Below are 15759 nucleotides of genomic sequence, written 5' to 3'. Positions count from 1 at the left end.
AATGTATGAAAAAAATAAAACAACCCAGGAAACATTTCCTTTAAAGAGTGAAGATATTGAACAAAGACAACTAAACATCATCGATATTGAACAAAGACAACTAAACATCATCGATATTGAACAAAGACAACTAAACATCATCGATATTGAACAAAGACAACTAAACATCATCGATATTGAACAAAGACAACTAAACATCATCACCTGCAAGATGATAAAGAGATAAAGTTTATATTTTTTTTATCTGTTATAAATATATAAACAAAATAGAGGTAAGTGCTGTTAATATATTGTAACTAGAGCTAAAGTTTTAGCAATCTTTTAATATCCTGATTTACATTGTCATTCATGACTGACTATTTAAGAATAAAAAAAAAACAGAACCCATTCATAATAAAATAATTTTTTACCCCATTAAAAAGGAGAACTCTGAATGCCCAAAATAAAATTCCAACAACCTAGACAGCCATAAAGAAGTAAATAATTTTAGAAAACCCAATTCTCACTGCTGGGAAAGAAAAATACTTAAATAGATCAACAGCCAAATATGTAAAAACCAAAAAAAAAACAACAACCCAAAATATAAGAATATGAAATAGATTAAAAAGCAAAGGATTCTAAATTCTCAAGGGCTGGGAAGTAAATTATTCATTTTGAAAGAGTGTGGTTTGAAGAAGTCTCACCCTTGGTTAGAGAGTAATGGGTACTTATCATTTTGGGAGTTGTTATATGTAAGACTGTTGGTCATTCTGGTGTCCACATAAAACTTTGACCACAGGTCTCATTAAAAACTTGTTTCTACTATTTGGTATAATTCAGTTAACAAATTGCACAAAACTATTAGCAATGATGACCCAAGGAGGAAAAAGAAAAAATAGACCAGTTTTTTAATTGGAGTGAAAAAAAAAAAAAAAAAAGGAACTCTATTATATAAAGTAGAAAGCTAGGCATATGTATGTATGTTACGAATAGAAATCAAAACTGTTTGACCAATCTTGATAAAACTTGGCAGAAATGTTCCTTGGGTACTAGCTTAGACCGTAGTGTAGCCCTAAAACAAACTTAAGACCCTCAAAAAAAAAAAAAAAGTTGACCAACTCTATGAAAGCATCATAACTTCATCGATCTAGGCTATGTTTACCATATTTACATGAAAAGATTGAAAGGATCTAGATCTAATTTTAGAAACTACACTTTGCGCAGATAGTTTTTTACTTTGACACATGAAAATACAAAATATAGTCTATTGATTTCCTTATTTAATAAAATTAAGCTTCAAATAAAGGTGTGTTTCAAATGCATTTTTACTTAAATTCGTTCCTTATATCTGCGAATTTAGAATTCCTGACGAAAATTCTTTCATTATACATTACGCGAAATGTTCCACATCTCTCTATTCCTAGGTCTAAAACTCTAATTCCACTCTAAGATGATACAGCTTCTCTTCGCAAAGATAGTTTTATAATTAAACACCTGAACATACTAATTATAGTCCATTAATTTCATATTTTAATCAAATTAACATTCAAATTTGTTTTTCTAAAGCATTTTTCATACATTCGTTCGCTAAAGCTGCGAAGCCGTGTTGAGATATGTTCATTCATGAATTGCGTACTAAAAAAGGTCACACATGCGCAGAGCAAAGCCTTCTCACAGCGCAGAATGAACTCTCCCAAGCCAATATTTAGCTCTAGATTAGTCTAGATCTAGATCTGTCTAACTCAAGATCTACTTTATACTTTAACACATGGACATACAAAATTAAGTCTATTCATTTCATATTTTAATCAAATATATGTAGGCCTACAAGCAAATGTTTTTACTTGAAAAAATGGAGTTAGGTCGATTAGCTATTTTGATAGCTTCATTCATACTATTTTTTACATTCACGCATTCACTTTACTTATAACATTATTATTTCGTTTAATTGATTACAAAACACTCTCAGTGACTGTCTGAATTTGCTTATTTGATATATCGACAGTGATACGCTAATTAAGACCCGCGGGCGATATATGTCTAGTATATATTAAATGCTCAATTATTTTCATCAAGGGGTTTCTCTAATTTAAAGAATGAGGGAAACATTTTATCATTACAATTTTATTTTAAGCTGCTAAGACTCGATGTAAAATTGCATCAAAGATCAATAGATTTTGAAATGAGATTGAACTATCTGAAAGGTCACAAAGAAAGCACTGACTACCTCACCCCCCCCCCCTCATGTGCAAACTTCAAAATCATTTTATGTACTACTGTAACATTTTAGCTATCACATCATGATAGAAATGGCTGTTATGTGGAGCACAAAAGACTTGAACTAAACCAAAGCCAATTGAACATGTTATAAAAGGAGTTAAGTGGCCAAATAACACCAACACATTCAAAGAGTATTTATACATTGGTACATTAAAATAACCAGCTACATAGACTGTATTGGTATTAAATGGCTAATCAATAAGTCAGTCTGGGTTTAAACTAACCTACTACTAAACTAGCAAACTACATTAATCTCCAGAGATTGTATTGGTATTAAATGGCAATAAGCCAGTCTGGGTTTAAACTAATCAACTACATTGATCTCCATACATTGTAATATTAATTATAATAAGTCTGTCTACGTTTAACTCATGTGCAAAGTTCTCTTGATATAAAAAAACAACAACACATTAGTGACTAGAAATAAAATAAAATAAACTTGCTTAGTTGCTTCATTTGATTACATAAATGTACATAAAACACATGCATTTATTTATTATAATGGCTTGCAGTTGCTAAAAAACAAAAATGTTTTGGATCAAGGGCGAACACTGTTAGCCTTGTATGTACATATATATTTACATATACATGTGTCTACATATTTATTTATTTAACATAACAGGTGCTTTTAAATTAGTTTAATTTATATATAATGCTATAAATGAACTATATTGATAGGCTAATATTATTTATATATGTATATATATAGGTCTAGTTGTAGGTGAGACAGTTCATTAATGTAATTTTTGGTTGGGTGGTTGATAGTAAGACTGTGTAGGCTTCCTCCTATCATTCTCATATCGTTTGACACCTCCTCTCGTAAATTCCATTGGGGGAACAAATGTTGTCGAGCCCTGGTAGCTGGAAGGATCGTGAAGAGAAGTTTCCACACCAGGCATCAATACTGGGGGGCCCATTTGGTACCCCTGGGAAAACAAACAACAAAAATAATCCATTACTAGGTTAGCCACACTTTCATATTGTTTGACCTATAGCTAATTTAAACTTATTATAATGTAAAGGTCATCTGTTTCAGTGGCCTACGGTTAACTAGGGTGTCATGTGGCCAGCAGAACGACCAACCGCCTTTGCTTTTCCCCAACAAATGTCAGGTACCGATGAAAGCTGGGTGGACTCTGAGGCGCTTGAAGATCCCAAAATTAAAAATCCCAGTCTTCACCAGGATTCGAACCCCGGACCCTGGTTCAGAAGCCAAACGCTTTACCCCTCATCCACTGCACCTCCAATATAAATTAGTAGACAACAATAAACTATTGCAATGAAATGGAAAAAAAAAAAAAGACTATCTTTGTATGAATTAACTGGAGTAAAATTGTATGAATTAACTGGAGTAACTTACCCAACCAGGTGGTTGCTGCAATGGTTGTAGATCTTTAATATAAACCTCTTCCTGGTTGCCAAACTCTAAGTAAGTAACAACTGCAGTTACTCCATTTGAAGAGATGGCATTGATGCTTGCTGGATAGTACTGAAACATTCAAACACAGTGCAGCAAGATTTGTTGATACAATAACTCAAAAATACTGAAACATTAAAATAGTTTAAGGGAAACAAGACTTGTTGAATATACAATAACTAAAGTAAAGACCTTGCGATTTATAGGGCAGATAAAGTAAAGGCAATGTTTATATGGTCAATGGCTAACATAGGTGTCATGTTGTCAGCACAACAACCAATCCCTTTACTTTCCCCAACTAATGTCAGGTACCCATTAAAGTTGGATGGACTCCGAAGCGCCCTAAAATCTTAAAATTAAAAGTATTAGTTTTCAATGTATGACTGTACACTTTTCTGTAAGACATGGCAACGAGCTATTGGTCTAAACTGCCCACAGGTTGTAACGCTGCAGATCAGTGTTGAGGCCTTTTATAAGGAATGGTCTCGGATGTTATTACTATTTCTTAAAACTGCAGTAATGAACTCAATTCAATGCACCCAGGCAATGATAAACAAGTGTATTTCAATGGTAACATGTTATTAGTGCACTAGGTCAGTATTAGCCTTGAGTACCGGTATAGAAAAAAATAAACAAGCGAATAGATGAATTTGCAACATCTTCTGAATCAAAGACAAAGTTATGTACAATAGCTTTACATAAAAGTTCTTGTACTTCTTGATATGTGATTTGATTACGATATTTTAAAACCTCCGACATTAACATGAAAATTAAAGGTATTGGTATATAAAACACTAAATGTGACACAGATGTAAAAGTAAGACATAGCTATGAAATGAGATTCTATAGATTTGTGTGACACAAAATGGTGTACTTACTTCATTATCTTCCCAGTACTTGGCCAGGCAATTATCTCCAACATTAGGCCAGTACCTGTCATTCATTGAGAACTGAAACACAAAAACATATGTGTGTGCACTTGTGTCTTATCAGAAGTTAACTTAGGAATAAGAAATTAGAATTTTGAATACATGTCATTGTGTAGAAGATGTCAGCCTGTTCTAAACAAACAACTCTTCAACCTACACTGCAGAAAAGAAACAGGAATTTGATAAAATAAGTTTCAGATCATTTCTTTTTTGTCTGTTGTGTTTTCATAGCCACTTGAGCCTACATTATGTTTGTTAAAAGCATTATGTAATATAAACTATAAGATAGAAAGTCCATGTTTTATTTTTTACTGGTTTGAATCTCCCCCTTCTCAATGATAGAAAAACCGCTGCTGACCTGGAAACGTAGAGGGATTTAGTTACATAAACGTTTCAAGCACCCCTATGACGCAAGTCAAGGGACAGATGAAATGAACGATAGAAATATTCATTTCAGAAAAACAAAACAATCTGGCGCCAGGAAAGCTTTATCACTTTTCACTTTTTAAAAAAATCCCAGTTCAATACTTAATTTTTTTTGTTTCGGATGTTCCTTTAGAATTGAAGATTATTGCATCCTAGCCCAAACCTCTGCAGGACAGTGGTGATGGCCGCCGGCAGGGTTCTAACTCAACCCTCAAGACGACAAAACAGAATGTAGACAAAATGACTGGCCAGCCATTCAAATGTTTGCAAAATTTCCATTAAAGTTTTATTTCTTAAACTAAACTATCAGAATTGTTTGGTAAAATCAGGAAGTGAAAAAACAAAACAAAAAGGATTGGGTATAATCAATACAAGTAAACTCAAATGAAATTCTAAAGAGTATACTCTAGACATCAACAGTAAATATGATCATGCTCCAAATTATAATTGAAATAACTTGAGTTACCTGTTGATTGTTGTAGCCTTGTTTCCCAGCTACTGGGGCAAACTGGTGCGGATAAGGTGCAGGCATTAACCCAGGCTGGGTTTTATTGAATGCTGGCTTATTATTTGATCCTCCCTTAAAGGGCTTCCCATAGCCCTCTTTGCTATCAGAAGTCTGATTTGCAGAGAAATCACTTTGTGATGAGTTTCTATCATAGCTCGACTGGCTGCTAAAATTATTTGAAGGATAATTGTTCTTGTGGTCACCATAATTATTTCGACCGTAGTCCCCTCCCTGGTTATAGGAACGTTTCTTGTATTCACTATTTCGTTGATCATTGTAACTTTTTTGTTCCCCCTGGGAGTTATTATATTTATTACCCTGTTGATAAGTTGATGACCTATTGTCATTTGAATAACCACGTGATCGACCTCTGTTGCTACTCTCTTGACGGTTCTCTTTATAAGAAGTCCTGCTTTGATTAGAGATAGCACCTGATTTGCTTTCAAAGGATCCATCCTCATAACTCCCAGAACCCTCACTTCTATCCTTTTGGTTGTCTCCTCTGCCCATCTTAGCAAAACGAGGTGCAACTTGCTGCTGGCTGCGACTCTCCTCACTCTGAGCGCCCCTGTTTCCGTAAGAATCTTGACTAGTTTGGCTATTTCCCTGGTACGAAGCCTTGGTGAAGGAATCTTGGTTACTTCCTTTGTATGAAGCTTTTGAACTGGAATCTTGAAACTTTATTTGCTGTCCAGTGTAGGCACCACTGTCTTTGCTGGACTTGGACTCGTTGGCTAGAGTAGAGCTTCCAGAAGAAGAAGTTTTATTTTCTGTAGCTCTTAATGGTTTCTTTCCCTCTGACGAAACGAAAGCAAAAAAGGTTTAAAAAAAACCCCATATTACTACAGGGAAAAATAGAAATACAATATGCTCAACATAAAACACAACAAACTTTAAAGATAAGCAATACTGAAGGTACCTAGAACTAACAGGAACGCCAAGTTTTTCAAGTATATTCTGAAAGTTAACCTTTTATTTTTTATGAATTCTAAAGACCAAAATGTTCAAACTTTGTACAAGCCCTAAAACTTAGCATGCCTAGGCTCAATAAAAGTGTTCAAGAAATGAGTGAACAGTCTAGTTTGCATATTTACTAATTTAAAACATTAAATGCTGTACTGATAATAATACAAATATGCTTCCGCAATATATATGATATATATTTTTTGCTTTATTTCTTTTATATAGCACAACTCTTTAGTGGACCAGTAGGGGCAGAGGGTATCTGGGAGGTTTCCATGCTGCCTGCAGGTGTTCAGCCAACACAACCCAGCAAGAGTTGGGATTTAAACTCGAGTCCCCCTGATAGGTAGCCTAGTGTTTTTTTGCCACTCCGCCACAGATCCACCCTTCTCATAGTATACATTTCAGAAGTAATTTGATATCTGTGATTTGAAGAAGTGCCCAGTGAAGATGAATTGGTTGATGGGCTTGAGCAACCTTTCCATATAAATGCCATTGACGGAACTTAAGTTGTAATAAAGTAAAGTTGTAATAAAGCAAGTGACTTGTGGGGCTTAAGTTGTAGATAATGTTGAGACCAGGTGGTAACGATGAATGATGAGACTTTTGGCGCATGAGCTGAATTAGTCATGCTGTTGGTACAGATGAACAGATTTGTTTTATAGTGTTTGCTATTGACTATAGCCATTTAAAATTTTTTTTTTTGTGTTTTGTGATGGTAAAGCCTTATCTTTAAAAGAGAAAACTAAAGAACTTTACAAATATTTTTTGAGAATCCAAATTAAGGTACCATAGAAGAAAGGTGCAGACAATGAAAAGATAAAAACCTCAGACCACAGCTTCGTCACAGCTGGACTGTGCTTTATCTTTGTCAAAAAGACAATGAAATGCCTAATAGCACTGAAAAGTTAATCTTTATTGCTTCACTATTTAGGTGTTTGATACTAAAGTAACAAATTATCTTGATGATTTAAATGATTTGAAAGAAGTAAACACGCTTAAATAATTATCTCCCCTTTCTTATTCAGCCAATTGATTGTTGCATCATTCAAAATAAAAAAAGATTGGCTATTTCTTAGATTAATTTAAGGTCTTACCTTCCTTAGTAGGAATTTTAGTTTCAAGAAAATCAAACAATGTTGCAGGGCCACTGGGCCGAGTATTTATAGGAACATCTGCATCCTCGTCATAATCTCTCCCTCGACCCCGTCTTCCATCTCCCCTTCCACCACGTCCTGAGATGAAAAAAAAAAAAAAAAGAGGGGCATAATAAATAAATTGTGATAATTTAATCGTAAGCTACCAAGACCAGCATGTTTCTAAAAATAGCTTACCTCCACGCATACCCCCTCTCTGATTTCTTGGTTTTCCAGAAAGTAAAGTATTTAAAGCATCCCCAAAATTTCCATTGGAAGCCCTCAAGGCCGTCGTTGCTTCCTCTGCCGAAAAGCCCATGTCTGCGATTTTAGCAACATCTTTGTCGTTGACCATCTAGTAAATACACAAAATTTGCTTAGAATGCCTATATATTCTAAGGATACAATTTTCCATTTTTTTCAACAAATAACATGAATATTTATACCCTGTTTCCTAAATGATAAAATTACATAGCTTATTTTGATTTAGAGTCCCAGACTAAAAAAATTGTCTATAGTTAAAAATGTGTTGATTATTTTCTACTGTTTATCATGATGATATTGTTTCAAAATTGTACAAGCTTCTCTAATCATCAGGCAATGCCTGATAAAAAAGCTATTAATTATATATACAGTAATTTATATTTAAAACATATTCAGTCTTTCAATAATGCAAGGCAATAAATAACCTTCCACATCGCTATGTCTTCTTGGTTACTCACCACTTTGCCCCCACCAAATGTTTTCACTCCACCGCTGGAAGACTTGGCCTGAAGCGCTTCATTTAATGCTGCCTGGCGCTGCTGCTCAAATTCACTCGTTTCTTCCGAGGTTTTCTTTTCTTTGGTGTTATTCAGTGACTTAAAATTATCTGGTGAACAAAAGGGAAGTGACAAGCGATATGACATGTGGAGTCACTTTTTATTCTTTTTAGTAGACCGCAGAAGAGCAATGACTAGAGTAGAGTTCCACTTGTGAGACGAATGCAATCTATAGGGCAGATAATGTAACGGTCATCTGTTTATGTGGCCCATGGTTAACGAGGGTGTCATGTGGTTAGCACAATGACCAACCTTTACTTTTACCCAACCATAAAAAAATGAAAAACTGTCATGGAATCCCCATATTGAAGAAGCTATCAAAAAATCAAACAAAGCATTAGGGTTTATTAAAAGAAATTTCTATAAATCAAATAAGAACTTAAAACTAAAATGTTATTTAACCTTGGTTAGGGCAATAATAAAGTTTACATTTTTTTTTTGGTCTTAATTTTTAGCTTAAAATGCCTCAAGTTCCATCACCCTCTTAATTTGACTCCAGCTTGGTCTGGGTTTGTAAAATTCCTCTGCACATGGAGAGATAAATTATTATGGATGAACATTAATTCACCTTGCAAGAAAAAATACCATGAACTGATTTGCAGATTTTCCAATTTGAAAGCTAGAGAATACATTTAATTTGTCGGAAAAGCAAATTCTCAGCCAATTTAAGTATTCATCATTAAGATTGCTACACTAAATATTTTGGGTTCACCATGGGCTAAAAAAAAAAAAAAAAAAAAGTCAAATTACACCAGTTTTATAGACTCCTTAGTAATGTCACATGATAAACATTTATTAAGGTCACACTTTTAAGCACAATTTTACAGTTGTTTTATAATTAACAATCAATAAATTTAGATATTTTGATTTTTTAGGCAGAAGCTTTACTTTAAGGACTGGTATCTAAGCAAATGGAATGCCAATGTTAAAAAGTCTTTACCTTTTTTGGAAGGAGGCAATGTGTCGTTCAGTATTTTTTTGCCAAAGGGTACAAAAGGTGGAGGCCCCCCTTCACCTCTAGCACTTGACCTAGTCAAAGACTGCTGAGCTAGAGACTGCAAGAGATGTTGAATGACAATTTTGTTATACACTGAAACACTTAGTTCACCAGTGAAAATTCTACTAATGTAAAAAGTTAAAACCAGTATATTCATATTGTATTGACCGAAAGGGTTAATGTGTGTGCGGCCTACTGATACACATGACTCAGGCCAATCACACAGGTCAATGGGTCAACGGCTGTCTGTAGACAAGGGACAGTACTGCTAATAACCGCAAGTATGACCTGTGTTGTGGTCATGTGATCAAGAGCCTTCACGGTCGAGAGACACAGTGTGTAACAATAGACAGTTGAGTCCAGAACAGCAAAGCAGTAAGGACTGTGTGGTACCTTTGAGTCTTCGAGAATGTAGCTGTACGAGCTAAAGAGACTTGTAATGTTAAGATAGGCAGTTCTATTGTGTTAAAGCATTTGAATTTGATGTAGCCAATTGTGTTGAATGGGCTGTTAATGTAATTGTCATTAAACCGCCACTTTGTTACTTGAAGCTCTTGTTGTCAAGTTCTTGAGTTAAATGTGCTATGTTGTGTAGTTAAGTAGTGTGAGCAGAAGGCCTGATTGAGAAGATCGTAACAATATATTCAGACTACCCTTCAAACTAGAATAGTTTATTCAAAGTGTCTAAATATCTTTCATAACGCTGTTAGACTGCCTATTTCTATGGTAAATAAATGTTCCTCTTACCTGTCCCAACATAGTTACCTACACTTAACGTTGTAGCTTCAACTAGAGATTATGTCTACTGAATTATGAAACACTATTCACCTTTTTCAATTCCCAAGTTGAAGCCAATCCTTCAACTCGACCCCCAAGTAATGTTGTATTTTTGTTGGTTAGCAGTAAAAAATTTGTCTCCACTTCTATTGTCCCTGTTAGCTGAAGTTTGCTGCCTGGAGGTGTCTTTGTTCTGCACAAAATGAAAACAAAAAATACCTTCTTACAAAACAAACATTCAAAATAAACATGTCTCATTGTTGAATTATAGATTGGTCATAATTTTGTGGTTTATTTTGACTTCAAAGCTAACATCTGATTTGATATGGCAGGATTACATTGTCTTAATAAGGCGCTGTTTTCTATTCCGAAGTTTACAGATGAGAACAGTATTTCACTTGACTATGCAGACCCAGTTGCAACGTGTATATTTTGACACATCTGATGACTAATTGGAGGGATAATAATTAGATTATTCTTTATACATGTCTTGATTTATACACCTGGGAAGCAACTTGCTCTTGACTTGTATGGAAACACGCATGTATTATGCTCACCATAGGGTTTTATAAAGGGCTAGAAGAGGATTTCAGTGTCATAAACTATCACTCTAATGGAGTTGATGAGGAATTATAACATATTAAAAGATAAGATTTAAATCTGAAGTTATTGTTTAGTTTTAAGCAACTTAAGCTAACAAACATGTTGCAATAATATCACTAACCCAAGTCCTTTAATTGGTTCCAATGTCACAGCAGAGCAGGTCACATGGCCATCTGTTAGTGAAAGCCTACACAATTTAGGTGCCACCTGCGACTCTTCATTATCTTTAGCTGCTGAGACAACACGCAGCTTTTGAAGTTGTAGAACTAGAGGTCCTTCTACCTACAAGTAGCATGAATGAAAAAAATAATTAATTTGTAATTCTGCTAGGAGGAATTTAAAAAAATCTTAAATGGTTAGTTTTTACTTTTTGAAAAATATAAGTGATCAAACCACAAAAACTACAAATACATGTAGAGTAACAAAAGTTATTATTTTGTTGCAATTAAGTGATTTATTAAGTAACCATCATTAATTATTTTCAAAAGAATAATTTGGTTTATTTCATTGGCAAAAAAAAAAAAGGTTGATATTTACAACCAAGCAGAGTACCGGTATTCAAAATATGCATTTTTGACACTCAGACAATTGTGTTTGTATGTAAAAATATTCAACTATTAGTAAAATGCAAATAAAAGTTTTTAGCATCACTTCTTGTTGAATTCTAATCTTAAAGTCCCATACATTTAGACCCTGGGTTGTTCTCAGATGATTTAAGAATGCTTCAGATTGGCATAAGAATGTTTGTTTTACATGTTATGAATGTTACTTCAGATTTTGAAGATAATTACATTCAAGTCTAAACAGTACGACATGGTATGGGGTGTGGGTGGATTAAACCCAGGACCATTGAGGCTACTGAAAGACAGCAGAGCGCATACCACATGGCCAAGCAGCCATCCAATGTATGAAAAAGTACAAAAAAAAAAACAAAAATAAAGTATATTAGTGAGACCATTGAACAAATGACCCACATAATACATACATAATCTACTCTGCCTCTATTGATTTCTTCATTCAAACACTGCACTCCAATATCTCGCAAGTCAATCTATAAGAGTTGAAAAGAACATAGATTATAAAATACAGTTGGATAAAGTTGTTCACTTTAATGATTATTATAATAATTTTAGCCATCAACAAAAGGTTAAAAATGTCAAATTATCTTACTTTTTTTTTGTGCCTAACACTAATTGGATTGGATTGGGCGAAAAACAATAGAAAGGGGAATTGCCCAGAACAGAATCCGATGGTGAAGTGCTGTTGCAGCCCTATGCTCCACTAGGAGTTAAAAAGATTAAGCACGTCGACACTAATTTTATGCTGACTAAAGCTTCAATCTCTCAATCTACAGATTGATAAAGCAAAGTAAAAGATAGCAGATATTAAAGAGCATATATACAAGAACTGCTGCAATCTGACAAAATTATATTTTATCTCGCAATAACTACAAACTGCCAGCACCCCTTTGCTCTTAAGAAGGTCTATTAACAGAATACTTTCAGCACAATTTCTAAAATGATGAAATTTCAATTTCTGAACCTGCAGCTCCTGAGTGCATGCCAAGTGATTTCAAACAATTATTCATAAAGAACTATACCTAAATACTTACATCAAGAAATTTTTGAACAATGCTATCAACTGATGCCTTGCTGCCATCACACATGGAGGATAATTTCTCTTCATTTATATGCCTTAAAAATATGATCAAATTTATAGAGTAAATCACCATTCAATCAGTTTTATTTATAATAAATGGCGGAAAACAGATTTCCCATTGAAAATGCATTTTTGAAAGTCAATATTCATTATCTCTGAAATTAGGCCACCTGTAGCGTATTTTTTAGATCTGATACGTAGATCTATGTTTGTGTAAGCTTCGTGAGCAACATTTTGTGGAAATTCTAAACAAGATCTAGATAATAAGATATATTGATGCCTATCTAGATCTATAGTCTATACTTAGAATAGAAGATAAATTTCATGTTTGTTTTAGATCTATACAACATTATTCAGCATGATTCTAATTCAAGTATGATGACATGCAGGGTTCAAACCCAGGACCATCAAGACAGCAGTTTGGAGCATTAGGGACCAGGCAGCTATCTGCAGATGATCTATTACAAATCTAGTTGACCTACTTTAAACTTAGCTACTAGTTTGTATTTACTAGATCTAGAATTGTTCATGTATCGATTTCATATTATTACATTTCAAAGGAATTTAGATCTAAAACTAGTAAAACCAAAACTAGATCTAGAATGTCTAGATCATTATATCTTAGAATTAGAATGATACTCAGATCTAGTCTAGTCATAAAATTTTAATAATTTAAATAATTTAATTAATCATACTATCATTATTAATTATTAATCATATAGATAAATAGACTCTAATCAGATTTAATTTTTTGGGGATACCAATGATTTGAATGAATACCATTTTGAATAATGTCATTCATAATAGATAGAATCATAGATCTATTATGATGATTTTCAATTTTCAGATCATGACAATGAAAATAATTCTGAATGATGAATCATTAAATTATCATAATCATATTGAATTTGAATGAATGACAATGATCATTTTTTGGTTTCAATACTGATTACTGACAATACTGAATACATAGTAAAATAATAAAAATACAAGAATACAATAGTAAATACATTATACAAGCATGAAGTGACACTGACAGTCCAGTGACAGAAGTCAGACACAGAAGACAGAACTGAGAAGCAAGCAGCAAGAGTGAGGATGAACCTCAGTTGTGCTTTATCTAAAGATTCTAGAACAAAATAAAATTATCACCCAATTATAAACAATGTTATTGTCTCATGTCGTTTTATTACATAGACTAGAAATATTTAAACTAAAACATGTACTTAAAAACAATAACGTATTTCATACCATCCTCGCCTATTCAACTCTGAAGCAGCCATATTGTTTACGGATGTTTCGTTGCCAGGAACGATAATAACCTGAAGGCCATTTTCTTTCCATTCGCTCTTAGAAGAGCACTCATATAAGTACTTTCACGTACTTATGAGATCTAGATTTAATCTATATATTAATTCAGACATTGTTTTTCGTGTCAAGTAAAAATGATAAAAGATTACAATATTTCTATGTTAGACTTTCCAGCCCAATGAACATTAATTTATATGAATTATGTTGATTGACCGGCTTCATGCGGGTAAAACATAAAAGATGGAAAACATAACCGGTGTGATGTTACTTACATTTCAACTTCAATATTTTAAAAAAATTAATTAAGGCTTACTTATGATGACTTATCATAAAATATAGATCTAGATCAACAGTCTAACTAATACCAAGAAAGCTGTGAATCTTATAAAATAGCGATACCTACTATGACTACACCTTTAAAACTAAAACAATACTTATAGATATAGATTATACATAATAAGTGGTACAAAGGATTAATTTATTTTGATTTCAGATATAGCTATAGGCCAACTAACTCATCTTAAATTTAATCTACCGAAATCCAAAGAGGCCTGCTTTTTTTTTTTTTTTGTTAATCTATGTCTATGATGAATGAGCACACTTAAACCCTTTAATTTAATATATTTTATTTCTTTTATAGAATTAAAATGTCTTAAATTGTGTTTAAACTAATTAATTATCGACATTAAATGAGATAACTTAAAATAGATCTATCTCACTCATAAATGCTATACATGTGCTTATACACCAATATATATATATATCTAGCTAAGTGATGTTTAATGCTCACGCCCATTAATAAATATTACGGATATTTTGATTGGTTCGTTGCGTGACCTCTGACAGCTGCCATGATATGGCGGATGTTGATGACTAAATGGGAAGTAAAGTGCACCTCACCCAATTTTGTAAAAAATCATAGATCAAAGTAATATCTAAAGTATGTAACATACCAAAGATCTAGCTAAAATGGTTTTTACTTACTAATGATTGTGCTCTCGTGTTAAAATTATTTAAATTATTAGCTTTACCATGCATTTTGACAAATCTGAGAAGTATACTGTACACTGTAGTATACAATACATTATAATTCATTTATAGTACTGATCAGTGATTATAATTATAGTCATACACTCTAACTCTAACTCTACTCTATGTCTAACTTAGTCTATACTCTAAGTCTAACTAACCCAATCTTACCTAACTTACTAGTCTTACTCATAGAGATTAGATTCTAGTAATTAATTAAATTAAAATACTATTCATATTCATAGTGATACTGATAGTCTACTTCTACTTATTATTAGTATTAGTAAGTATTACTTGGACTTGGTACTAGGCTCTACTTTATTTAGTTTTTAGTGACTACTAGTCTAATGGCAAATGGGATTCCCGAACTAAATTTATAATGTTCTGTTCTTAAATTAGAAGCAAGCTAACTAGATCTATAATATAATTATATTATACTTCAGACAGAGTCTACTATTACTTAGAATAGAATTGACTGTTGTGTTGCTTGAGTTATTCTCTACTACTGTACTAGATCTAGCTACTTCTAAAGTTTCTAAACTAATGATGACTAATCTCTTTTACTAGTAGTTAGTACTCAGGCTCAGGACTACTGTTGTGTTGTAACAGTTACTAATACTACTAATAGTAGTAACAGTCTCAGTGTTATAATTATACAGTGTAACTGTAATAATCTTTTAGAGTCTAGACTCTAGTACTGTACTCTTCATTGTACAGTAGCACAGTGCTGTATAGACTCCTGTCTAGATACTATAGAATCATAGATCTATATTTTGGTATAGATATATATAACTATAACATAGAGTCTAGTCCTAACTATTTATTTTATTTGACTAGAGTAGACTAGAGCCAGCCAGGAAAGCCAATGACTTGGCAGAATTTAAGTTATTGGTTAACATTCATGACTAGATGTATGATGTGTAG

At 33.2% G+C, this 15759-nt stretch overlaps 2 protein-coding genes across 7 annotated transcripts in view; one reads left to right on the top strand and one right to left on the bottom strand.

Moving 5' to 3' along the window:
* Nucleotides 1-899: 899 nt before the first annotated feature.
* On the bottom strand, nucleotides 900-13905 carry LOC106059984 (tudor domain-containing protein 3-like). Its single transcript, XM_056037903.1, has 13 exons — nucleotides 13747-13905; nucleotides 12449-12530; nucleotides 11822-11887; nucleotides 10958-11118; nucleotides 10285-10426; nucleotides 9400-9514; nucleotides 8361-8509; nucleotides 7837-7993; nucleotides 7600-7737; nucleotides 5498-6336; nucleotides 4555-4626; nucleotides 3620-3748; nucleotides 900-3185 (listed from the first exon to the last, which is right to left on the bottom strand). Exons 1-13 carry the CDS (start codon nucleotides 13776-13778, stop codon nucleotides 2994-2996), a joined length of 2274 nt encoding a protein of 757 aa, XP_055893878.1. The 5' UTR covers nucleotides 13779-13905; the 3' UTR covers nucleotides 900-2993.
* A 697-nt stretch (nucleotides 13906-14602) lies between these two features.
* Nucleotides 14603-15759, top strand: part of LOC106063886 (protein diaphanous homolog 2-like) — a 52037-nt gene continuing 50880 nt past the window's right edge. For 3 of the 6 annotated variants that reach the window (XM_056039433.1, XM_056039435.1, XM_056039434.1), the window contains exon 1: nucleotides 14603-14746. The gene's annotated coding sequence lies outside the window, so the exon portion shown is untranslated. The remainder of the gene's footprint in view (nucleotides 14747-15759) is intronic. The other 3 variants (XM_056039430.1, XM_056039431.1, XM_056039432.1) reach the window with 3 other exon arrangements.

The sequence above is a fragment of the Biomphalaria glabrata genome, chromosome 8 (genome assembly GCF_947242115.1).
Source record: "Biomphalaria glabrata chromosome 8, xgBioGlab47.1, whole genome shotgun sequence".
Taxonomy (NCBI): domain Eukaryota; kingdom Metazoa; phylum Mollusca; class Gastropoda; family Planorbidae; genus Biomphalaria; species Biomphalaria glabrata.
This window is presented reverse-complemented; position numbering and strand designations above follow the sequence as displayed.